Genomic DNA, 27,678 nt, shown 5'->3' with positions numbered 1-27,678 from the left:
TAAAGATAAGGGTTTGAAATGCATATACAGGTTTATGTTAAGAACACATAAATGTTCACTTTCCTAACATTATTCATAATTTCAGTGCTTTCATACATCCTCAATGAGTTAACCAAACTCAAGTCCTTTTTTTTATTGAAAGAACTGGCATGGTTATATTCTTAATGGCAGCATGTTTAAGAAGAAGCCGTTTTAATGATAGGTAAGCAACAGGGTTTTGACCTAATTCCTTTGTCCTTTATAGCAAAAAGAACTTTCTAGCCTGGGCCCCCAGCCCCATCCTTCGCAGTTGACATCCTCCTTGAATCAACTCCTTGACAGGCTCTCTAGACAGCTACTTCCAGTTTAATAGTTGGATAAAGATTGTATCCTTCAATCTGAAAGTCTTCAGTTTTGAAATAATCAACTGTCTCAACTTTTTATAGGATGTTGAGCTTAAGGAAAGGTCTTGGTTCTCACTGGAGCTGAACTTTCAAGGGCTAAATGTGATTCATGTAAATATATGCATCTTCCAAGGCATATGCAAAGTCACCTAGCTTCAGGCCCTCCCCATAAAGTGTGTGATTGTGTAGGTGAGCTGGGCGTAGCTGGTGATGTTAAAAGACACCCCCAGGCCCATGTCTCTTGACCTCTGGTGCAGCTGGAAGGACAGCTCACACCATTTACCACATAGAAATGACAAAGGGTATGGCAGGGAGGCAGCGCCATCTAAGGAATGTTTTTTGGATTCGGAGCCCACATGACGATTCTTGTATCTTCAGGGTTGGTTTTGATTACATCAATAACCTTTTGCAACTGGTCCACTCCTTGACTTGAATAATCTGAATTCATCTCTTTATATTCTGTGCCAAAATGCCTCCATTGAAAGCCATAAATACTGGCCTAAATCTTCTTCTAGTGTTGAGAATCCCAGGCTGTCCAAAAAGTTTTGAGGCATATTAGCATCCCAGATCTTCACTCCCTTGGAAGACAGTTCTTTAGCATTGGTGAATCCCTTGATAAACCACAGCAACTCCTCCAAAACACCTTTATGGAGCACACGCTTGGTTGTCAGGAGAGGAAACTCATCTCTCAGGTAGTAGCATGCCTGCAAACCAAACATGCCTGCAAACCAAACACAGACAGGGTGCAGGTGTCCGTGGGGTCCTCCTTCTTGACGTTGCAGCGGAGGTTGTGCTCCATCTGGCCCAGGCACTGCAGCTCCCTGTGGGCCTGTAGTGGCACGGGCTGTTGAGCTGCAGGCGACGGCTGCAGCGAGGGTTCGGAACCGGCGGTCGGCAAGGCACAGAGGTGTTGGACGACAAGTGGGCGGGAAGGACAAAGGGCCCTTACGGACCACTGTTGCTGTTTTGATGTGGTGTTAATCACAGAACGCAAAATTCTTGTAGGAAGAGCTAGTGTGATGGAAACACTGCCTTCAGAAGTGTATAGATCTAGGTGGAGAACATGTCAAAAAACAATAACTTCACCTTTTGATAGTTTTGTTTAATAAGTATTTCTATGATTTTGTAGTAATATTTTTGACTTACCCTGGTGTAAGTGGAAAGTAGTAGTGAGCCTGTATCAGTAGTGTCAGGTTCAAATAAGTGATTAAGGAAAAAAAAAAAACAAAGAAAAACACTAAGCTAAGCGATGTTCAAAATACTGGGAAATAAATTAACAACTAGTTTCTTCTTTGTTTTTCTTCTAATTTCAGTTGGCCTCGTAGTTGTTGTTCATGTGATGGGCTGTTAACTGCAAGGTCAGCAGTTTGAATCAACCATCACCTCTGCTTGAGAAAGATGAAGCTTTCTGCTCCCATAAAGATTTATAGCCTTAAAAACCCTATACAGGGTTATATTAATTCAAAATGACTATGATGTTCCACTTGACAGTTCACCACTCTATACACCTCCTTGTTTGCTATTTTTATTAAGTCTCTTCCTCTTGTCAGCATTTGATTTGCTTTCCCAACGTTTTTTTTTTGGAAATTGGATTTAAGGATTTTCATTCTGATCTGTTTCACTTTGTTTCTCAAGTCTTTGTTGTAAAAGGTCTAGATGGCATATCTTCCTAGTCTACCATCTTGGATTCTCCACTGACTTTCTTTTTCCATACTTGAACTTCCACCTCAAAGATTTTAGTCTTTGTTGTTGTTATTAGGTGCTGTTGACATCATTCCAACTCACGGTGAGCCTCTGTACAACACTGTCCAGTCCTATGTCATCCGCAAAATTGTGACATTTGAGTCCATTGTTGCTGCCACTGTGTCAATCCATCTTGTTGAGGGCCTACCTATTTTCTGTTGACCCTCCACTCCACCAAGCATAATGTTATTTTTCAGGGATTAGTCCTTCCTGACAACATGTTCAAAGTACAGAGATGAAGTTTCATCATTGATGCTTTCAAGAAGCAATCCAGCTGTACTTACTCTAAATCAGATTTGTTTGTTCTTCTGGCGGTGTAAAGTACAGTTAATATTCTTTGTCAATGCCATAATCCAAATGCATAGATTCTTCTTAAGTCTTGGTTATTCATTGTCCAACTTTTGCATGCATATGATACAACTGAAAACTACCATGGCTTGTGTCAGGCATATTTTAATCCTCAAAGTGACATCTTTGTTCTTCAATAATTTAAAGAGTTCTTTAAAGCAGAATTGTGTAATACAATACATCATTTGATTTTTTTGACTGTTGCTTCCACATCATTGATTGTAGATCCAGGTAATGAAATCTTTGACAACTTCAATCTTTTATCCATTTATCATGATATTATTTAGTGGTCCTGTAATGAGGACTTTCACTGTTTTTGCACTGAAGTGCAATTTGTGCTGAAAGCTGTAGTCTTTGACCTTCATCAGTAAGTGCTTTAAGTCTTCTTTGCTTTCAGCATGTGAATTTGTGTCTTGTACATAGACCAAGAGGTAGTTGTTCAAATAGAACAAGAAAATATTGAATGACTTAAAATCAGGAAAACTATATGTCAAGGTTGTCTCCTTTCACCATATTTATTCAGTCTGTACTCTGAACAAACAAACCAAGAAGCTGGATTTTATGAAGAAGAATGTCAGGATTGGAGGAAGACTCATTAAAAGATTGCAGGTCTTCTGTTCGAATAACTGCCTCTTGGTCTATGTAGAAGTTCTGCAGTAGCACAAATAAATGCTTTAGAATTCCCATTCTTCACAACACTATCCGTAATTTGTTATTATTCACACAGTCAAAATTTTTGCATAGGCAATAAAACACAAGTAAATGTCTTTCTGGTATTCTCTGCTTTCAGTCAAGATCCATCTGACATCAGCAATGGAATCCCTGTTCCACATACTCTTCTAAATCTGATTTGAATTTCTGACATCTCCCTGTCATTGTACGAATGCAACTATTTTTGAATTACTTTCAGCAAAATGTGACTTGTGATCAAAATGTGTTATTAATGATATTTTCTGATTTCTCCTTTCTTTTGGTTCACCTTTTTTTGGAATGGGCACAAATATGACTCTCTTCCAATTGGCCGGGGAGCTTTCTTCCAGATTTCTAAGTATAGGCAACTGATTACCTCCAGTGCTGCATCAGTTTATAGAATTATTTCAGTTTGTATTCTGTCAATTCCTGGAAATGTACTTTACCCCAATGCCTTTGGTACAGCCTGGATTTCTTCTTTCAATATCATCAGTTCTTGAGCATATGCTACCTCTTGAAATAAGTCTTGAATATTGACTTATTCTTTTTTGTACCTTGACTGTGTACATTCCTTCTATCTTCTTTTGATGCTTCCTGAATTTTTCAATATTTTGTCAAGATTTGAATTAATTTTTTCAGTTTCCTCAACTTTAGAAATGCTAACTGTGTTCTTCCCTTTTAGTTGTCTGATTCTAGATCTTTGCACATTTCGCTATAATACTTGGTCTTCTTTGGTTGCCTTTTGAAATTTTATTTTTAGTTCTTTTACTTCATGATTTCTTCCAGTCACTTTAGCTTTGCTACGTTTAAGAGCAAGTTCAGAATCTCTTCTGACATTCGTTTTGGTCTTTTCTTTCTTTATAATTATTTTTATGATCTCATGCTTTATTTATGGATGATATTCTTGATATAATCCCACAACTTCTCTTGTCTTCAGTCATTAGTATTCAGTGCCTCAAATCTGTTCTTAATATGGTCTTTATATTCAGATATTATATAATCAATGTCATATTTTGATTTTCATGGACTTGTTTTAATTTTCTTCAGTTTCAACCTGAGCAATTGATGGTGTCTTTCCCTTACTTGGCCCCTGGTCTTGTATTGGCTAGTGATTATCTCTTTCCACCGATATAGTCTATTTGATTCCCATATATTGCATCTGGTGAAGTCTGTGTGTATAGTTGTTGAAAAAAGCACTTACAATGAAGTTGTCATTTGTTTTGTAAAATTCTGTCATGTGATTTCCAGCATCATTTAATTTTTTTTATTTTTGAATTTTATACTGACTAATAAAGGTTTGAGTCTTTTGTAAATAATTTTTCTGAGTATTTTGTGGGCTACTTAAATAAAAAGTTTTGAGCTTTAAGGAAATATTATTTTATAATTTTTTTAAAAAACTCTTCACTTTGTTTCAGTAACTTTTCCTTTTCAGAGTAATCCTAACAGGTATTTTACATCCTAGAAATAGTCTTTGTTCTTGTGCATAATCTTAAAAACCAAAAATCAAAGGCATAAATGTCTAGATTGATATTGAAACAAGTGGGGGAAGGAAACTATATGCAATATTAGAAACAGAAGGTAATTGACAGATAATGCAATTGAGTTAAATCCTTACTGTTTGTAACAGAGACATAGGCAAGATAACTGAAGTTGAATCATTACTTAGGCTAAAAGGAGCAAGCACAGAACAGAATCTCACAGATGCATAAACACAGTCACTGTTTTAAAGAGCATGTCTCTCAAAAGGAACTAGAAGCAGGTTTTAAAAAATATACAACTGTTTGTATGGCTCTATCATAACTTGCATAAATACTCATGAAGTGTGCCTAACACAAGTCATGATATTTTCAATAGCTTCAATTTATATGTATGTGAAAGTTGGACAATGAATAAGGAAGACCGTAGAAGAACTAATTGATGCATTTCAGTTATGGTGTTGGAGGACAATATTGAAAGTACCATGGACTTCCAAAAGAACAAATAATTCTGTGTTGGAAGAAATATAGCTGGAGTGCTCCTTGGAAGCCTGGATGGCCAGACTTCATCTTTCATACTTGGAACATATTGTCAGGAGGGACCAGATAAATCAAAACCTTCAAAATACATGATTACCAAAACAAAAGAATTCTTAATATTCAAGACATAAAATCTGTAATTAAATGATTTCCAGGAATCTCCAAGTGCAGACACAACGATGAATGCTTATAAATATTTAAAGAAGAAATAACAAACTATTTCAGAGACAAAAGAAAGATGAATCACTTGCCAACTTGTTATATGAGACCATATAACTTCAATACCCAAACTTTAAGACATTATAAGCAAGAAAATATACAGGCCATTATATTTTATAAAAAACTGAAGTGTTAACATTAAAAAATAAGTTTACCAATATGTTAAAAAGATAATCCCTCATAATTCCACCACTTGTCTGCCACTTTTTTGTCTGTGGTGGCTTGTGTGTTACTGAGATGTTGGCAGCTATATCAATGGCATTTCAAATGCCAGTAAAGTCACCCATGAAGGACAGGGTTCAGTGGAGCTTGCAGACTAAGACCAAGTAAAAAGAAAAACTTAATAATCCACTACCTAAAACTGGGTGCTAAAAATCTTATGAATAACAACAGAACATGGGCTGACATAGTGCTGTTGGAAGATGAGTACCACAGATTGGTAAAAATATAACTATCAATAGAGCTGCCTCTTCAAAGTTGTTGGGGTTGTTAAGTGCCATCAAGTTGGTTCCAACCCATGTTGTTGTTGTCAGGTGCCATCGAGTCGGAACCCACTCATAGCGACCCCATGCACAGCAGAACGAAACAATGTCCGATCCTGGGCCAACCTCACTACCACTGCCACACTTGAGTCCATCAATGATGCCACCTGGCTGATCCATCTCGTTGGGGGTCTTCCTCGTTTTCTCTGACCCTCCACCTTACCCAGCATGACATCCTTCTCCAATGATTGTTTCCTCCGAACAATATGTCCAAAGTATGAGAGACGAAACTTAGCCATCCTGGCCTCCAAGGAGCACTCTGGCTGCACTTCTTCCAACCCATAGCGACCCTGTATAGGGTTTCCAAGGAGCATCTGGGGAACTTGAACTGCTGACCTTGTGCTTCAAATGGACTTTGTAGTCCAGCATATTAACTCACAGCACCACACAATAGAGTTGACTTTAATGGCATGAATGGAGAAAGGCTTTCAGAAACCTCATTTGCCAACATGGCATGACTCAAATTGAGGGGAAAGAGATACAAACATACATTAATAATCAGAATGATGAATGTACAAAGCATGAATTTAGGAAAATTGGAAATCACCAAAAATGAAATGAAACACATAAAGATTGATATCCTAGGCATTGTTGTTGTTGTTAAGTACTGTAGACTAGGTTCAACTCATAGTGTTTCTGAGGAGTGACTGGTGAGCTTGCGTGGCTGATCTTGTGGTTGTCTAGTGCCTAACCTACAGCACCACACCAGGACTCCATCCTAGACATTGCTAAGCTGAAATGAACTGGTATTAGCCATTGTGAATCTGACGCTCATATGGTCAATTATGCTAAGAAAGACAAATTGAACAGAAACGCATCAGGCATCACCTTCATTTATAAAGTGAATATTCAAGATCTATCATGAATTACAATGCTGTCAGTGATAGTATAATATCCATACACCTACAAGGAAGATCAATAAATATGACTTATTCAAATGTACACGCCAACCATTAATGAAATATGAAGAAATTGAAGATTTTTACCAATTTCTGCAGTCTAAAATTGATCAAACATGCAATTAAGAATCATTGATAATTCTGTTTACTGGAATGCAAAAATTGGAAACGAAGAAAGATTAGTAGTTAGAAAACATGGTCTTGGTGATAGAAATGACACTGGAGATTGCATGATAGAATTTTGAAAGACCAAGGACTTATTCATTGCAAATACCTTTTCAACAGCATGAACAGTGACTATAACTGTGGACCTCGTTGAATGGAATACACAGGAATAAAATAGAATAAATCTGTGGAAAAAGATGATGGAGAAGGTCAATATCATCAGTCAGAACAAGGTAAAGGGCCAACTGTGAAACAGACTACCACTTGTTTATATGCAAGTTGAAGTTGAAGTTCAAGAAAAGTAAAACAAGTCCATAAGAGTCAAAATATGACCTTGAGTAATCCTATCTGAATTTAAAGACTGCTTCAAGAACAGATAGGACACATTGAACACACTAGTGACCAAAGACCAGATGAGCTGTGGAATGGCATCAAGGATATCATACATTAAAAAGATTTGAAAAAAAAAAAAAAAGACCAAAATGGATGTCAGGAAAGACTGTTAAATTTTCTGTAGAATGTGTGGAAGCTAAAGAGAAAGCAAAAAATTATAAAGAGCTGAACATAAGGTTTTGAAGGGTAACTTTAGAAGGCAAAGTAAAATATTATAACGAAATATACAAAGACATGGAGTTAGAAAACCAAAAGGGAAGAACATGCATAGCACTTCTCCAGCTGAAAGAATTGAAAAAAATATTCAAGCCTGGATCATAATTTTGAAGGATCCTTGGTGGTGCTACGAGTTAGACATTGGGCTGCTAACCACAAAATCAGCCTTTCAAACCCACCCGTCACTCCACAAAAGGAAGGTGAGACTGTATTCTCCTTCTAAAGGTTTAAAGGTTTACAGTCTGGTTAACCTGATATAGGATTGTTATAGGTAGGAATCGATGCGATGGCAGTGAGTTTGGTTTTGGTTTGGTATGGACAAAATATTGAAGAAGCATCAAAAGAAGATAGGAAGAATACACAAAAACACTGTACCAAAAAGAATTGGTACATTTTCAACCTTTTAAGGAGATAGCGTATGACCGTGAACCAATAGTATTAAAGAAAGAAATACAGGCTGCAGTGAAAGCCTTGATGAAAAACAAGGCTCCCAGAATTTACGGAATACTAACTGAGATGTTTCAACAAATGAATGCAAGTCTAGAGGTGCTCAAATTTGTATGCCAAGAAATTTGAAAGAGACCTATCTGGCCAATCAACAGGAAGATATGTATATTCTCTCCTAATTCAAAGGGAGATGGTCCAGGCTATTGCAGAAATTATTGAACAACATCATTAATATCACAAGTATGTAAAATTTTGTTTGAGATAAAAACACTTAATGGTGCTTATATGGCGTTCTAGAAAACTTAATGCTATTTATGGTCTATTGTACATAGGGTCACTATGAATTGAAACTGACTCCCTGGCACCTAACAATGACAATATGTGGAGCATGTGCATAGTTAAAGAGGTGACATTCAAATAGACCAAGGGAAGAAATTAGGAAATGTTTGCATCAGTGTTGTGTCCTTCACCATATTTATTCAATTTGTACATGGAACAAATAAACCAAGAAACTGGACTATATGAAGATGAACATATCAGGATTGGAGGAAGACAGATTAACAACCTGTGATTTACAGATAAGATCTTGTTTGCTGAAATATTTCAGGCACTTACTGATAAAGTTCAAAGACTGCAGCCTTCAATATACAAAAAAGAGCTTAAGATGGCTCAAAGATCTAAATCTTGTTGTTAAGTGCCATTGAGTCAGTTCCAAGTAATAGTGACCCAAAATGTAAAACCTAGAATTATAAAAGTCATCAATGCAAAAAATAGGGACAAGCTTATTGACTCTGATACATGCCATAAATACATCGTAAAACACAACTGAAAACATACAAACAGCAGAATACAAACTTACTGGTACCTCCTAAAAATTAGACACTTATATGCATTTGAAAGATTTCACCAAAAGAGTAAAATGAACCCAAAAACTGAGAACGTGTTTATTCTTAATATTTTTTTGAGAAAGCTTTGAAACTCCTATGTACCATTTGTCTAAAACTATATTAAAGACATTGTCTGAAAAATAAGATCAAATGCCATGTTTATAATTCAGTGGAACCCTTTTCTAAGCTCAAATATGTTCTAAATATAGTTTAAGCAAGACTAAAAGTTGATTCCTCCACTACCAGAGACCTATGGGACATCTATCTTAGAAGCCACAAACAATTTTTTGTCCCTTTGCTTGTAAAGTCCCCTGAGAATCTGGTAAGTGTTGATATATAAGTTTCCTAACCGAATGCAGTATAAATGTCTCTGGGTAGTATCAGTCATGAACAGGGATTTAAAACATTTGACAACAAGGTGAGTTTGCATGATTCTGAAGGAGAAATAATATATATATATATATATTTAATGAGCAGGCATCCCTACTTCTAAATAGGTGGAATTTCAAAAAGAGCATGGTTGAATAAAGAACACTCTGAATTATCTTATTTTTGTAGTCTTCTGAGATGAATAGAGTTGCAAACTGCCTTTAGGAGAGAGAAATTAAGAATATTAAACATTGTTTGGGCACCGTGTCAATCCATCTTGTTGGGGGTCTTCCTCTTTTTAACTGATTCTCCATTTTCCCAAGCATTATGTCCTTCTCCAGGGACTGGTCCCTCTGATAACATGCTGACTCATAGTGACCCTTACAGGGTTTCTGAGGATGTAAATATTTATGGAAGCAGAAAGCCTCATCTTTCTCAGGTGGAACAGCTGGTAATTTCGAACTGCCGACCTTGAAGTTAGCAGCTTGATTCGAAACCACTACACTACCAGAGCTCCTTAACATGCCCAAGGTAGGAGAGATGAAGTCTCACCACGCTTGCTTCTAAGGAACATTCTGTTTGTACGTCTAAGACAGATTTGTTTGCTCTTCTGGCTGTCCCTGGTGCTTTCTATACTCTTCACCAACACTATGATTCCAATGCATGAATAAGTTCACTATTATTTGAACTCAAGTCTACTTTTCTATAACTTTTCCTATTTATCATATATATGCCCTTATTGTTTTGTTGTTCTGTGCCAGTTCATCCATGTTATGAGGTGTTTCCGAGGTTATAAATCTATGGGAGTAGAAAGCCTCATCTTTCCCCCTTGGGGTGGCTGGTGAATTTGAACTGCTAAACTGTGGCATGCAAAGTAACACAAGAGACAATTATATGCATCTACTCCATATACTGTTGTGTAGCCTTGAGTCAGTTCTGACTAACAGCGATTCTATGTGACAGATTAGACATGCCTTAAAAGAGGTCATTGGCTATAATCTTTATGGGAGCAGATTGCCAAATATTTTTCCTTTGAAACTACTAGTAGGTTCAAACTGCCAATCTTTCAGATAGTAATGTAGCACTTAATCACTGAGCCACCCATTTAGCCAATCAATTGTAAATATCTCCAACTTATTTTTTTTTTAATCTTCAAGAGTTCAGATTATCATAATATTATGTTTGCCTTTCTTCAGATGCACTCTTATTTTTAATATGCATCTAACTTATTAAGATCCTTATGTACAATCAGGAGGACCAGAAAGATGGATTAAAGTTTATTTCTCTATTGAATCATTTATTTATTCCCACATTTTTATTGTGTCAATAGCTATTTTACATGCAAGAACTACATGTTCACAGCAGTGAACAAAATAGACAAAAATCACTGCATATGGAGATTTTACATACAAATAAAGGATAATAGACAACACTAATGGTTGTAAAGAAAAACTGGAAAGTAAGATACATAATACTAACATTGGCAAGAGTGTAGTGTGGTTTTAAATTGGGAGAAAATGAAAACTTCACTTTTGTGCCACACTGAGTAGAGACCAGAAGCCATGTATAGTATGCATATGGTAATACCTAAGGAAGAGTTTGGGAGAGAGTGAAACTGAAAAGTACAAAGGTCCTGAGGTGCACACATGCTTATTGAGTTTGAAAAATCTCTAAGATGTATGGATAAACTGAAAGAGTCAGAGTTAAAGTCACAGGAGAAAGAACCTGAGTTTTTAAAAGGGTCCTAATCATGTAGAGGTTTGTACACAGTTGTAATGACAATGGCTTTTGCACTAGAAGTTTTGAAGAATGGCTAGACATGATTTTAATTACATTTATTTTATAAACAAAATAATGATAATGAAATTATTGACATTAGTTGTGATAGTATTATCTATTTTGTTTATTATGTTCCAGGCTATGCTGAAATTTTCTATGGTTTACTCTAGTTAATGATAAATGTATTTTAGTTGTTGTTGTTGTTGTTGTTAAGTGCCTTCGAGTCGGTTCCGACCCATAGCGACCCCGTACAGGGTTTCCGAGGGTGTAAATCTTTACGGGAGTAGAAAGCCTCATCTTTCTCCCGCGGAGCAGTTGGTAGTTTCGAACCATTGACCTTAATTAGAGTTAAGGAAATTGTAGTTTGGAGTTGCTGCATTCAAAGGGTTGTAGTAGACCCAGAATTTAACTTCAATCTCTTTCATTCCAGGCTCTCTATTTTTATCCCTTATTCTATGCAGAAAGAAGGCTGCCTACTCTAGAGTTATAGCATTTCCCTTTTCTTTGAGGTAATAATATTTCAGCACAAACTTTAAGATTGAAAATTATAAAAAAGGGAGATTATTTCCTTAGGAGGTAGTTTGAAGAGGAAATAGTGTACATTACATACCTGTGTCTTCTCTGTCTTTGTCTCTTTTTCTCACCCTTATTTTGTCCTCTGGGTAGAAAGAATTATGGTTTTAGGGATAGCACCATATCTTAGGAGAGGAAGAGGTTGCCCTACATCTCTGTGAAATCTCATAAACTTGTTCTCTTTGGTTAACACATCATCATAAAGAAATTCTAATTATATATAGAGAGAAACAGAGTAAAAAGAAGAAAGAAAACTAATGATCATTTTAGAAGTCATAAAAATAAGCTTGCCAATTTGAACATGACATAGATATACTATTATTTGTATAATAAATTGCAATCATGGTCATGTTTTTAAAAAGAAAATTAATTCATTATTTAGACCAAGATATTATATAAAACAATAGTGAAGACACAATGAAGAGGGGAAAGGAAATTGTGTCAACAAAACTTGTATAAATGCTTCTGCTCTTCACTTGAAGTCCTGGTGTTGGTGGTTCAAGCCCACCAGCTGCTCCTCAGAAACTCTATACAGGGTGCCTATGATTTGGAACTGACTTGACAGCACTGAACAACAGCTCCTCGCTTATAACATTATCTGATAATTTTTGTTTTAAAAATAGTTAAAAATCTATTGTCCCACTATTTTGCACATTGAGGACTATAAATACTGAGGCAGGAAGCGAGACTAACACTGGCTGTAATGGTTAAGGTTTTGTGTCAAATCGGCTGGGCCACGGTTCTCAGTGGTTTGGTAATTACGTAATAATGTAATTGGGCCAATATGTGATGATGTGATTTGGCAGTTATGTAATGGTGTCACCCCCCCATTTTGTGATCTACTGTGCTCCTCTTTAATTTTCCCTAATATCAGTTTTTGATTAATATGCTGATGTTTGTGTTCTAATCATGTCAAAAAGTGGTGAGTCGGTGTAGTTAAAACATAGAGAAAATTAGAACTGATGACAGTTTAAAGAAATTTTTGGTATAAAAAAGGGCAAGACTCAAGTCAAAATGTTAGTAGTTTTTAGTCTCGACTACCAGAGCAAAGTAGGCACTTTTCAGACCCTCTTTATGCCTCCACTGGAATTACTTGCATTTACCTTTTTATATAACATCAACTGAAAAATCTTTTATGATGAAAACTAGTGCTTAAAAAAACAACTACTATAGAATGGTGGTGGTGGCGGTGGGTCACTAAGTCAGTTCCCGCTTACAGTGACCATGTATAGGGTTTCTGAGGCTCTAAATCTTTATGAGAGCAGAAAGCCTCATCTTTCTCCCTCAGAACGGTTGGGAGATTCAAACTGCTGACCTTGCAGTTAGCAGTCCAGCTCACGATCCACTACACTACCAAGGCTTCTATTATTATAGAATTGTGTGCTGTGGAGTCAGTTCTGACTCATAGTGACCCTGTATAGCGTTTCTGAGGCTGTAAATCTTTATGGGTGCAGGCAGCCTCACCTTTCTCCTATGGATCAGTTGGTGGATTTGAACTGTTGAAATTAGGATTAGTGAATCAACCTGTAACTTATTATACCACCAGAATACTCTAGACTAAATCATAAAAAAAAAAAAAGAGAGAGAAAGTATTAAAATGAATACTTCAGTATAAGCTGTTAACATGTTATATTGAATATGTTGTTTTGTTAAGGATCATTGAGTTGGTTCTAACTCATAGAGACCCTGTATAGGATTTCCGAGGCTGCAAATCTTTGTGGGAGCAGAAGGTCTCATATGTCTCTCTTGGATTCCTTGGTGGATTCGAAATGCCTATTTTGTGTTTTATAGTCCAGTAACAGATAATGTGTAAAATGCATTGAAATGTACCATGCTTTGGAAAATGAGTAACTTAAGTTAATAAGAACAAGCAAGAACTAAGGTAAAGTTTCTAAAAATATAAGATAAAGAAGAATTTTCTCAAAAACACTAATAAAAGACCCTATAGTCTTATTATTTTAATCAGGAAAGATTTCAAGCTATATTCATGTTCCAAATAATGGAAAAAGGAATGAAAACATAACAGTTCTCAAAAAATATATTAATTAATAAGGATTCTATTTATTTCCAATATAATTTTTCCATAGTTATTTGAGGACGAAAAACAATACACCAAATGAAAATATGAAAGTATGATTACTACAAATTCTGTGCATACCTATGTAGAAATTTGATGATAATCAATAGACCCTTTGAGAACTGGCTTTAACAATACTATTAGCTAACTGCAAATAATACAAAAATGTTTCATGTTTACCAGAAATAAACCATTAGAGATACACTAAAAATTACACATGGCCATATTTTGGAATTTGTAGTCTGGCCTTTGTTCTTGATAATTATAACTTGAAAATTTTAGACTTGCCAGGTTTAGACTAGTTTGAGTCCAATAAAATATTTTTGTTGTTGTTAAGTACTATGGCGTTTGTTCCTACTCATAGTAACCCTACACAGAGTTTCTGAGACTGTAAATCTTTACGGGAGCAGAACGCCTCATCTTTCTCCTGTGGAACCGCTGGTAGTTTCGAACTGCTGACCTTGAGGCTGGCTCCTTATAAAGTATTTTGGTGCTCACATATTTAATTGACTATAGCCACCTGTACACATGAAGAAACTTCTTGGAGAAAGAAAAACTATGCATTGGGGTGGGATGCGGGAGAAGAGAACCAAGATTATTTAAAGTAGTTGATAATTTGGAACTTGGCCAAGGGCACAAAAACAAACATTAGTGGCTGTACTGGAAATATACCGGTGTGGCGCTGTGGACTAATGCACTGGACTGCAAAGTCAGTTTGAACAACAAAGTCAGCAGTTCAAACTCACCAGTCACTCCTTGGAAACCCTATACAGTATCATTATGGGTCAGAACCTATTTGATGGCACTTAACAACAACATATAGACCAAAAAGTCTGGGTAGCATGAGTGGTTTGTGATTGGTTGCTAAGCTAAAAGTTGGCAGTTCCAACCTACTCAGTGGCTCTAAGGAAGACAGGTCTGGCACACATTGCTTCTCTAATGTCTACAACCAGGGAAACCCTTTGAGAGAGTTGTACTCTGTAACACATGGGATTGTTATGAGTCAGAGTGGATTCAATGGCAATAGTTTTATTATATATATACACAAACTACCAAAAAAAAAAAAACCCTACCAAAACAAAACAAAAAACCCATAGAGTTGATTCCAACTCAGGAACCTGTATAGACATAATTTGCAGCATAAAACCAAGCCAGACAAAGCTTTGCTATGTCTCCATTCTGTTAGATCACTGGGTAACACAAACTGCTTGTGCTCATCTACTAACCTAAAGGATGGGAGTACAAAACCACCCAGCAGTACCACAGAAGAAAGGTCTGGCAATCTGCTTCCATAAAACTTACAGCCAAGAAAACACTTAGAGTGGTTCTATTCTGCAACACATGGGATCAACAGGAGTTGGAATTGCTACAGTGGTAAAGGAATTTTTCATTCTGATTCAGTAACAGGACCAAAAGCACTTAGCACAATCCAAGAATTTGGGTACAAAGAGATGAAATTTATCTTAAATCTATTATTCATATTGTGCAAAATACTTGTTCTTTTTCTCTGACTGAAAATAACAGCAGTGTTCATTTCTTATATAGGACAGCTCTAGTAATACAGAGAATAACATGCCTTCCAGTTGATCATCATGCATAGGGCCAACAGCTCCAGTCTGACACCAAGATACTTCATCCTCAATGGGATTCCTGGGTTGGAAGCTGCACACATCTGGATCTCCCTGCCTTTCTGTTTCATGTACATCATCGCTGTAGTGGGGAACTTTGGGCTAATCTATCTCATCAGCCATGAGGAGGTCCTACATAGGCCTATGTATTACTTTCTAGCCCTACTATCAATTACAGATGTAAGTGGGTGCACTTCATTTGTCCCCAATATGTTGTGTATCTTTTGGTTTAGTCTCAAGGAGATTGACTTTAATGCTTGCCTTGTGCAGATGTTTTTCATACACATGCTGACAGGCATGGAGTCTGGGGTGCTTATGCTCATGGCTCTGGACCGCTACGTGGCCATTTGCTACCCTCTACGATATGCCACTATCCTTACCAATACCGTAATTACCAAAGTTGGGCTTGCCACTTTCATGAGAAGTGTATTGCTCATGATTCCATTCACTTTCCTGATCAAGCGCCTTCCCTATTGCAGGGGCAACCTTATACACCATACCTATTGTGATCATATGTCTGTAGCCAAATTATCCTGTGGCAATGTCAAGATTAATGCTATCTATGGTCTTATAGCTGCCATATTGATCGGGGGATTTGATATGGTCTGTATCTCTGTGTCTTACACCATGATCATTCGTGCTGTCCTGAATCTGTCATCTTCTGATGCTCGCCACAAAGCCTTCAGCACCTGTACATCACACATATGTGCTATTGTCATCACCTATGTCCCAGCTTTCTTTAACTTCTTCACTCACCGCTTTGGAGGACGCACCATACCTCATCACATCCACATTTTTATTGCCAACCTCTACCTTTTGCTGCCTCCCACCTTGAATCCAATTGTCTATGGAGTGAAGACCAAGCAGATCCGTGAAGGAGTAATCAAATTGTTCTTTAAAGAGAAAGATATTTTGACTCTGAGATAAATATGTGATATATAACTCTTCAATTAGCATAAAGATAAAAAATGAAAAAAGCTATAGAGGAAGAAAGCAAATGCAAAATTCAGTAAAACTTAGCTCATTACAGGATAAAATACCTGTGGATTTTCTTCCATAAAGTGCACTAAACAGTTTAAGAATTTTTACTTCACAGCACACGACCACCACCACCACTAAGAATTTGTATTAGAGACACATATGATGGCATAGTCAGCATATGTAATGTCAAGTAAAACCTTTAGTCTGGGTAAAAGGTTTATGGGAAAGCAAATAGGAAAGAATAAAGAATATCGGATAACCTGGAAATACTCCAGAAGATTGGACAAGGGTCAGAAGTCTGTTCTTCTATGCTCAGCAGGGAAGCACAAAATTCTTCCCAAGTGTGCTGAATTCCAGAGGTCCACATTTATGTAGAGCATATCATATCTTATCATATCTTATCCTTCGCATTTGCAGTTATCTCTGAGAATCTGCTGCCTAGGCAATTATTCAGATACATAGTAATATGCCAGTGTGTATAAAAATTAAACTGAAGTAGGTATGGTGACTGGAGTTCATCCCAATCTGGAAAGTACTCCTGGGAATTAATAACAAGAAGAATTAAAAAAAAAAAAAAAAAGTATCATTTGCCAAGCAAGGATATATATAATGATATATATAAATATATATATATATATAGAGAGAGAGGTGTGATCAGGGACAGCGGAGAAAGAAATACCTTATTTAGATTTCTGGAAACAAGCAATAAAAAAGAAATGGGGATGGAATTGTAAGTGTGGAAATATTGAATATAAAAGGAGAAAGAAGAAGAGCATCCACTGCCCAAAAGATAATTGGAATAATAAAAGAATGTGATCAAAAAATGAATATAAATAGATATGCAGGTAGAGTAGTTATGTTGATGAAAATTGAATTCCTATGATCTGTTAATATGAAGGATATATTCTTAATATTATGCTATAGCCAAAGAATAGGAGCCCTATTAGTGATGCTATACGATAAGCACTGGACTGCTAGGCAGTGTTGGCACTTCAAACCTTTCTCAGGAGAAAGGTGAGACTTTTTCCTGCAGTAAAGATTTACAGCTGTAGGGACTCAGGATTTGACCAGAAGCTAGAGTCCCTGATGAAAGGGGGCATGGCAGCCCCTCCAGGAAACGTCAGAGGGGTTCATCTGACAATAGTATTGGAAACAGCACATACTGGAAACAGCAGACACGGCCTTGGTATATTAGCAGCTTAGTCTTCCAGAAAGCAAGAAAACAAGTTTGTGTAAGGTCAGCATGTTCATCCTCCACTCCCCACCAGAAAAATTCTCTCCCACTTTCGCATACTCTCCCCTAATCTTGTTTACTTGCTTCAATAAATTCCCATGTGAACCTTGGTTGTACTGCCATGGCTCTTATCTAGAGGTGCTGTTCAGCGGTGGTCTGCCCTAGGTTTTTCAGTGCATTGTATCTGGACTCCAAGTAGTTATTGTCCCTGTGACAAGTGGGGCCTTGTGTGAGGTCTGTGACATACAGTCTCAGAAACTGTGGGCAGGGTTGCTATTAACTTGATTTCAGTGAGTTTGGGCTTTTTGTTTTTAGTATATTTGATGAACTTACTGTGAAAATTATCAAACTATTAGTTTTACAACACATTTATACATGTTTGGAAGCAAAACATTACATTTAAAAAAAATCTAACATTATAAAAGTGACCCTGTTATTGTTACATGTCATTAAGTTGGTTCTGACTCATAGTGACCCTGTTTAGGGTTTACAAGGAGTGGCTGGTGGATTTGAACCATCAACTGGTTAGCAATCCAATATTTATTCTACAGTGGCATACCAGGACTTCAAAAGTGACTTTGTTGTTGTTTTTGTTAAATGCTGTTGGGTCAATTCCAACTCACAGTGACTCTGTATAGGGTTTCCAAGGAGTGGTTGGTGGGTTTGAATTGCTCACCTTTTGTTTCAAATTGACCTTGAGGTCCAGTGCATTATCCTATAGGGCAACACCAGGACTCCAAAAGTGACTCTATCTAGCATAAATTGTAAGATGTTGAGTAGCTTGTCATTAATAAATTTGTTGTATCTTGCAATTATATTTTTGTACTGGGAACATTTTATTCATTAGGGTATTTGCACTGAAACCATATCAAAACACTGTCAAATAAATCAAGAAATTACTTCTCCTAAAATGTTATTTATAAAATGTATGCAATTTGTCAGGAAGTATAAAAATGTTTCACAAATATTATTTCATTTACCTTTTACATCAACGCTATGGAATAGGTTTTATTATCTCTGTTTTATAGATGAAGAAATTGAACTATGAAAGCAGCAAAATGATCTAAATTTCAGAATACTTATAAAAATAATGAATATTATTAAATAAAAATGGCATTAGGTCTATGCAGTACGTAGAAGTTGGAAAGAGAAGTTACAACAGCAACAGCAACAAAATACAATCAGAATAGGCTTAAAATCTAGAGAAATAAAAAATAACAAGTTGATTTGAGACACCTAACAACCTCCAATTTATTTTATTCATTTTCTCTATAACAAATATAAACAGTTATGGATAATCATGACAAATCATAACTTCGGAACTAAGATACAATTGAATTAGGGTCAGCAGGCCAGAATCAGTGAAAATTTAAGATGATTATAAGGTAAGTGGTGATGATTATAAGGTAAGTGGAAATTTAAGATGATTATAAGGTAAGTGGAAATTCTACTCACTATTAATGGGATGACCCACACACTTAAAGGATAGAAGACATCAAAGAGGAGAAAATGGAGGAGGCAGAGGACGGGAGGAAAAGGAGAGGGAGTAAGGAAGGAAAGAGAGGAGAAAAAAGAAAAGAGCAAGGACAGAAGAGAAAGAAAACAGGAGGAGGGGAGAAGGAAGGAAAGAGATGGGGAAAAAAAAAAAAAAAGAGGTAGAAGAAAAAACAGCATTGTTTCAAATTTTATCTCTTTCCCTAGAAACAATGTGTTGTGAGTGAGACACAGGTCAATAGGTACAGAAGAAAAAGATCCATCCCTCTTACATAGACATCGAATGATTTGATTCGATCTAGAACCAAGACCCGGTGCAAAGATACTTATAGCCAGAATTCAATTTAGTGCAACTTTATTTACTTTCAAATTATTTGTTGTTGTTGTCCAATTGGTTTCAACTCATAGCAACCCTGAATAGGATTTCTGAGGAGCAGCTGGTGAATTTGAAATGCTAATTGCATTTATAATTGGTATTGTGGTCCAATGCTTATCTTACAGTGCTACACCAGGGTTCCTTTCAAAACACGTTGTTGTTAAGTGCTGTCAAGTTGGTTATGACTTACAGAGACCCTGGATAGAGTTTCCGAGGAGCTGCTGGTGGCTTTAAACTGCCGATCTAGCAGTTCCCAGTCCAGGGCTGATCCTACAGACAGACCAGAAGTCCAAATTATAAGGGCTGTTAATTTCCACAGAGGACAGGAAAAGGAAGAAAATGACAATGTAATATTTGAATAGTGGGAAGTATCTTGCTCTTGCAGAATTTCCAGACCATTTGCCTAAACATTTCAGATTGGTGGTATATGTGAATGTGCAGAGATAAAGAAAGCAAAACGAACTCAACACAAGTGGGAAGACACAAAGGGCAGTAAACATTTCATCTAACCTGCTTCCTCTCATAAGTGTCTACAAACAATGTGTTTTATGAAACAGACAGCATATTAGCAAATTGACAACTGGACTTTTATCTCATTCCTTCCCTAATTTATGCCTCTCAGTCTCAATACATGAGAAATTTAACAATCATTGCATTAAAAAAAAAAAAAAAAATTGCCATCAACATGGATTGTCTCTTGAGAAAGCTTACAGCTATTTCCAAAGCTGTTTTATAGAAAAACTGAAAAATAAACAAGATTGCCCAAAGATTACTTAACTATTTTAGGAATGATTTAAGAAGAGAATCTTGATTTTAAGACTGACTTTCATACTTGACAATATGGTCACAAGTATTTCAGGAAAGAGAAACAGGTTTGATATTGGTCTGTGTCAAAATGGAGGTGTCATTGTTATTGTTAACTGTCATTGAGTCAGTTCCAATTCATAGCGACCTGTAAAGGATTTCCAAAGAGCAGCTGGTGAGTTTGAACCACTGACCTTGCGGTTCAAACGAATTTGCAGTTCAGTGCCTTAACCCACAGCGCCACACCAGGACTCCTTTACAGAGGAAGAGTTTAAAATGACTCAGCTGGGCCAACAGCAATACAAAAATTAGTCAGAAGCCCATTTACAAGAAACAAGAACGATTAGAAGAATCAAAACTTAGACAAGTTTTCCTTATCAACATGAATTAGCATGAGGCAGCCATACTTGTCTTGAAGTAACATTCATCCGGTTAAGATAAGCCATTTTTGCATTCAGTAACCAAGTTTCCCCAAACAAAAGGAAAATCGAATGCTATTAACCAATCAAAGCAAAAAGCAGGATACTTATTTGTTGAAGTTTAAAGGGCACTGTAACTGTAAACTTGTGTTGCTCATCATTTTCAAGATGGGTGATCCCTGCTCAGAAGAGTTCCTCACTTAATAAATTTGGTTAACTCTAATTGACTCATTGGTCATTTGTTTGCCTTTTTGACATGGATATTTCTCTCAGATTCTCTTGAAATAAGGGAAATGAATAGTTTTACCTATCTACTTGTGAGGTACTTTTATGTAAGATGCTCAAGGCATAGGTTTCTTTCTTCAGGCCATGCTACTTTCATGTGCCCAGGCACATCCTAGTCTTCCAAAATACCAAGAGAACACGGAGTTTATAGGAAACCATTTGTGGAGTTGACGATAAAAAGTGGTGCTTTGGAGGAAGATCTATCTGTTGTATAGGTGAAAGGGGGCATTTTACTGAGTCCTACAGTAAATAAAAATACCTGTGGTTTTGGTTGAAGCTGGAGATTTTAGGGTACTAAAAGAGGAAAATAAAGAAGAGGAAATGAGCAGAGGAGAAAGAAGTATAGGAGGAGAGAAGGAGGAAAGGGGGAAATTTAGGAGAGACTCTCATGGTCTCCCTCTGCTGATGCCAACAGTCCAGTCATTCAAACCCACCAGTCACTCCATGGAGGAAAAATGTGTTAGTCTCCTTCTGTTAGAATTACAACTTTGAAGTCTATGGAGCAGTTTTATTTCATCCTATAGGGTTATGGGAGTCCTGGTGTGGCACTGTGGCTTAATGTGCCAGACTGCAAATCCGTTTGAACTGCAAGGTCAGTGGTTCAAGCTCACAAGCTGCTCTTTGGAAACCCTATACAGGGTCTCTATGGGTCGGAACCGACTCAACGACACTTAACAACAACATAAGGTTATGACTTGGAACCAATTCAATGGCAGTGGAAATAAGATTATAGTATCCATGAAAAATAACAATAATTTTAAGACAAGAAAGAGAGGAGATGCTGGGTGGGGGCAATTATTCTTCACCTCTTATTACTTAAAGTATAGGGACTTACTTTGGGATAACAATCTTATTGTCCTTACCCTCATCCCATTGAATATAAGTATCTGTTACCTTTGACTTTGACCTCCATCTCTTTCATTGTCTCTGTCTAACAAACTATCCATTCTTAAATCCCTACATTGATGCCATTAGTGGCCAAGACCTTGTGCAGAGGTTTATATTTGTCTACGACAGAAACAGATAAAGCCTTATTCTCCCAAGTGTATATTATAAAATTGTTGACATTTTGTGTCAATTTTAATGCCTCCTGTGTGTCTCAATTAGTGTTGAATTGGGGAATAAAAGACATGAGTCTCTTAAAAGAGGTCCACAAAACTCCTAATACGTATTAACAAAAAATGAGGAAAAGATAGAAAGATAAATGAATGATATAAGAGAGAGCAAAAAAAGCAAAAAGTCTATTGTATAATTAATTAATGTAGGTACTTGACCTCAATTGGTAAATATGAGGGATGGTCAAAGATTTCATGGAAAATGCACGTTATTAAAAAAATATGGATTTCAATTTATTTATTTATTTATTGGTAATTAACTTATCTGTACCAGATCGAGTTTAAGACACTAGGAAGGATAAAAAATTTACTTGGAAAAAACCCTCTACCAGAGCAATATAAATTCTGCTAAAAGTGAAGTAGGAATAAACATCGAATTTATGGTGAAGCTTGAATAGAAGAATGGTGATATCCCTGATGTTTTATGAAAAGTTAATAGGGACAGTGCCTCAAAGACAGCAGCAGTTTACCAATGTATAACTCACTTTAAGAAGCAATGACAGAATAATCCACTACGTTGCTGTGGCGCTGTGGTCTAATGTGTCAGACTGCAAAGTCGTTTAAACTGCCGAGTTGGTGGTTCAAGATCACCAGCTGCTCCTTGGAAACCCTATACAGGGTCGCTCTGGGTCAGAATTGACTTGACGGCACTTACAACAACAACAACTAGAACCACAGCTCCTTGAACCACTGGCATAGAGGTTCCTGTGGCGGTTTTCCATGGTGTGTCTGCTCCCCCACTTGGTCTTGCTGTTTGGTCTCGCCAAGTTGTCAGCTCCGGGCCGCTGAGCCCGGCAGATTCAAAAAGAAAATGACAGGAGTGGGAAGTAAAAGACGTGACCAACGTAACAGCATGCTGGAGAATGACCAGTCATGTCTGGTGACACCCTGGGCTTTATGCAAACGCAGGCTTCACTGATGCTGCAGTAACAGGGAATGAGGGCTCTGGGGAACCTTAAGCATCGTATAATTTAGCTTCTTCATTTCACAGGATTAATGTATTTTTGGAAATCAAGTGCAATAATAAGAGGAAAACAAGCCACATCATTGTTGAAGCCATTTCTGCTAATTTTATTTTTTCATTTATGATTTGATTTTAATACTATCATGGGAGGAGCTGTGAGTGCTGGAGAAGATAATGATGACTTAATTGGTAACTTAAAAGAAGCTCTGTATATCCACACTGAAAGAGTAGAGCAAGCCTTCAGAGCTATTGACCATGGAGATAACTATTTGGAAGGCAACAGAGACAATGCTTACAAAGACTTGGTCCATGGAAACATCCGCTTGTCCACACCTTGCATTTATTCTGAAGTTATGGAAGCATTGAAACCAGGATTGTCTTTTCTTAACCTAGGAAGTGGAACCAGATATTTAAGTACAATGATGGACTTAATTTTAGGTAATTTAATTTTTGTAAAATTCTATTTTAAATTAGATTAAACTTGTGTTTGTATTACTGTAAAAAAAAAAGAAGAAGAATGACAGAATGTTGAAGATGAAACATACAGTGTTAGCACATCCGCATCAATTTGTGAGGAAAAAGTAATCTTGTCCATGCCCTAGTTGAAGAGGACTGATGATTAACAGCAGAAGTAATATCCAATACCATAGACATCTCAATTGGTATTTTCCATTCAAAGGCACGCAAACTATTCTGCCCAGATCAGCTGTGGGCAATTGGGATCAAGATCCTGAAGTATTTCTTGAAGGATTGTAATATGATGAAACATGGCTTTACCAGCATGAAACTGAAGACAAAGCACAATCAAAGCAATGTATACGAAAAATGAAAATCTAATTTTGATCAAAAAATTGAATTAGTCAAGAGCACAGGTCATGGCAACAGTTTTTTGAAGATGCTCAAAGCATTTTGCTTGTTAACCACCTGGGAGAACAAAGATCTATATTGTTGTTAAGTGCCCTTGAGTATTCTGACTCATAGCAATCCTACATAGTTTCCAAGGAGCAGCTGGTGAGTTTGAACCTTCACCCTTGTGATTCAAAACAACCTTGGGGTCCAGTGCTTTATCCCACAGTGCCACATAGCATCTACTTATCACAAAAGTGTTTTAAGTAAGTTGATCAAAGCTTTAGCAGAAAAATGCCTCCTCGGAGAGCTTCCCCTTCTCTACCAGGACTATTCTACTCTCATCTAACAAGGCAATTTTGTGAGAGTTTCAATGGGAAATGATTAGGCATTCACCTTACAGTTCTCATTTGGTTACTTCTAGCTTTTGTTTTGTTTTGTTTTCTAATGTGAAAAAAAAAAAAACTTTAAAGGGCAGCCATGTAAGTTTCCATTGACATGGTTAAATTTCCAAGGCACTTTGGGAAGTAATGTTTGTTATCAGTCATTTGTTGCTTCCAAAAGTGCCTTGACCCTAATGGAGTTACACTGAAAAATAAAGTTTTTATTTCAATTTTTTAATTCTGTTTTCTACAAAATTAAAGTTCCTTCTTATAATGGTGACACTATAGGATAAGCACTGGATGGAAAGGTTGCTTTGAACTACAAGGTCGGTGGTTCAAATTCACCAGCCGCTCCTCATAAATGCTATACAGGGTCTCTATGAGTCTGAACCAATGTGAGGGTACCTAAAACAACAACATGTAATTGTATGGAAAAAAAATGTTTACAAAATGTGGAGAAAGTAAGAGAGTACAAAACTCCATATGCTTTGAAATTTGTTTTTTTTTTTTTTTTTTAGATTATACATAAAACCCCAAAGCAAACCCACTGTTATTTTGTCAGTTCTGACTCCTGAAGGCTCTATATAGGGTTTCAGAGACTTCAAATCTTCATAGAAGTCGACCAACTCATCTTTCACCTGAGGGGCGGTTATTGGTTTTAAACAGCCTTGTTATCAGCAGCCCAGCACCTAGCCCACAATAATTACAAAATAAATGAATAAAATACACAACAATGTCTTTAACTATGATTATTCCTCTGTATTGGGATTACAAGTGGTGTTTCCAATTCTTATACTTTCCTATTGTTTCCAGATTTTCTATATTGAAGATGCATTTCTATTGTTAGTCAAAATCATTTAAAAAGTATATTCATTATCACTAGGCTTTTTGGCTATGTTTTCCTCTTGGCAAAATGCATTAGATTTTTATTTAATTTTTGTTTTGGTACTCAAAAGTTTCTCAACACAGATCTGTTACCATCAAGCTCAAAATTAATTTCCTTTATAACAGATCCCACTGAGGTTTTTAATTGAGAAGTAAGTAATAAGCCTGAGAAATCTTGCTAGTGATTCCCCAAGGAAACTAGAAACCTTATGTAAGAAGATGTCAACTCAGATTCAGAAGAACTCCTAAGGCTTCTCAGCCATGCATAAGGTTTTAACTGTGCCTAGTACTGAGGTGAGTTTCGGCAATTTGCAAAAAATAGCTATTTTAGGAAAATGCAAATTGCTGGCTAAGAATACCACATCTTAGAATATGGGGACAGTTAACAAGAAACCAAGTTAGCAAAAGGCAATTTATTTCTCATTTCCTTCTAAACAGGTATTGACTCCTTTTCTATCAGGATGGCTCTGACTATACCTAGTCCGTTTTCCATTGACCTCACCTAATTTCAACATGGAATACAAATAAAAGTTTAGGGACACTGGGAATTTTGATCACCAATTTTCTCTGTTATAAAACTATGAAAGAATTGTTTTTCCATGTAGTGATATTTAAGGAGAGGGATTATAAGATTTCCCTGATAAGAAGGGGTTGTTTTCTTGAGATTGAACAGATTTGGAACCAGAGAGCATCCAACTCTAAACCTGAAGTTCCATAGCAGATGCTGTGTACTCTGGGTAGGGGATGAGCCACAAATCCAGAACCAATTTCCTGAATATTTAGGTTGAGGACTATATGTCATGTGGTTTCACATCCATGTGATTCATGCTATCACAAAGTGTCCATTTAGTTCTGCTTGTTGGTGGAGGTGTTTGGCATTGAGTTCAGAGCTACATGGACTCTTCCAGAGCTTAAGGACCATTTTCTTGCTAATTTTTTGATTGTGGCAGTAAATATGTAAGTAACAAAACATTTTCCAGTTCAATAATCTTATGTATAGTTCAGTTATATTAGATATGTTCATCGTGTCATTTTCTTTGGTCAAGTAACAAATATTTTAACCAATTGAATCTTCAATTTTCCTTACAAAACGTGAGTCTTATCACTAAAACCACACGAGTAACTAAAGAATCACTCTGTTTGAACTAGTGATCATTAGTCGGTTCACTTTCTAGTTTTAACAGCAGCAGAAAATTTATTTTAGTTTTACCTTAAACATGATGACAAAATTTAATATCCCATATAAAATTTGCCAATAATGCTTTATCTAACTTGCTCAAGACCATACACTGTAGATGTTTAGTAAGATATATAAATGAGTAGATAATTGAATTAATATGAATTTAGTCATTTGGAATGTTTGCTACTCCTGAATATGTACATTTAAAATACCGCTCACAGCTTTCTACTTCCTCAGCAAGAAAGACCTGTGAAAAGATATGGTGTATCTGTTATACTGATCATTTGTTCAATTATGACAAAAGGCATATTATTTAAATTAAATAAGAAAAGGCAATCAGTATTACTTAGGTCCTTCAATGGCTCTCTGGCTGTAATGTTAATATTGAGCATGCGCTGTGGTTAGTTGCCATCAAGTCTGCTCTGACTTATAATGACCTATATAGACCAATAGAAAATGTTGGCAGGGCTTCAGCTATCTTCATGATCATTGGTATGCTTGAGTTCATTGAGGATGGTTCGAGAAATTAAAAAATGTACAAGGTGGGAAAACCAGAAGGAAACGATGTTGTATCTGACTAGACCCAACATTTTAAATATTTACTAACATTTCACAGAACTAATATAGAAACGTATTTTTTTTCCTTGTCAAGAATTTCCTAAGCAATGTCACATAGTTTGAAAAGCATGATATTGACATCAGATAAATAGAATTTGACTACTAAACATACCTGATCTTGACTAAATCAATCATCCCTTATTTTCATTGAGTATCTACCATATATGATCTTGAGCAAGCTATCTAAGACATTATTGGCAACACTTAATTTTTACGTTAAAAGTATAATGTTAAACTGCTGATCTGAACTGGTCATATTTGGGTTATACTCTAATTAGCCATGTGAATTTAGGGACAGGACTCATGTACACAGCATTTGGGGAAAATCTGAGGAGAGAATAAAGATGATTTATGGGAATGAAAAAGACACTTGCAACCCATCATGTGTTGTTATTGTGATGTGGTGAGTGTAGGAGGAACTCTGAATATCAGTGTAGAAAGTGAGGCAGTTACCTAGACAAAGTATAAAATAGGACAATGAGTATCATGGTGTAAAGCTGAACTGCTTACTTAATTTTAGACATTATAGACCAAAGACATTAGTGTCAGAGCTGCAAACAAAAATCCGGTTTTCAAAACAAGATCATAGTTCTTGACATTTATGAGTCTTACGGTCTGAACAATTCCTTCTTATCTGGCATCTACATTTTTCTCTCTTTCTCCTTTCTATGCAGAAAGCAATTGCTGTTAAAGAATGTAAATTGCCCTTTAATGGGTCATT

At 36.5% G+C, this 27,678-nt stretch overlaps 1 protein-coding gene and 1 pseudogene across 1 annotated transcript; one reads left to right on the top strand and one right to left on the bottom strand.

Moving 5' to 3' along the window:
- Positions 1-326: 326 nt before the first annotated feature.
- On the bottom strand, positions 327-5,270 carry LOC102834339 (annotated as a pseudogene).
- A 10,067-nt stretch (positions 5,271-15,337) lies between these two features.
- Positions 15,338-16,300, top strand: LOC102812701 (olfactory receptor 52N2-like). The gene has a single exon (XM_006870209.1). The coding sequence runs from the start codon at positions 15,338-15,340 to the stop codon at positions 16,298-16,300; it is 963 nt and encodes a 320-aa protein (XP_006870271.1).
- The last annotated feature ends 11,378 nt before the right edge of the window (positions 16,301-27,678 follow it).

The sequence above is a fragment of the Chrysochloris asiatica genome, unplaced genomic scaffold (assembly GCF_000296735.1).
Source record: "Chrysochloris asiatica unplaced genomic scaffold, ChrAsi1.0 scaffold00140, whole genome shotgun sequence".
Classification (NCBI taxonomy): Eukaryota; Metazoa; Chordata; class Mammalia; order Afrosoricida; family Chrysochloridae; genus Chrysochloris; species Chrysochloris asiatica.
Note: the sequence above shows the minus strand (reverse complement) of the source record. Positions and strands in the feature narration are given on the sequence as shown.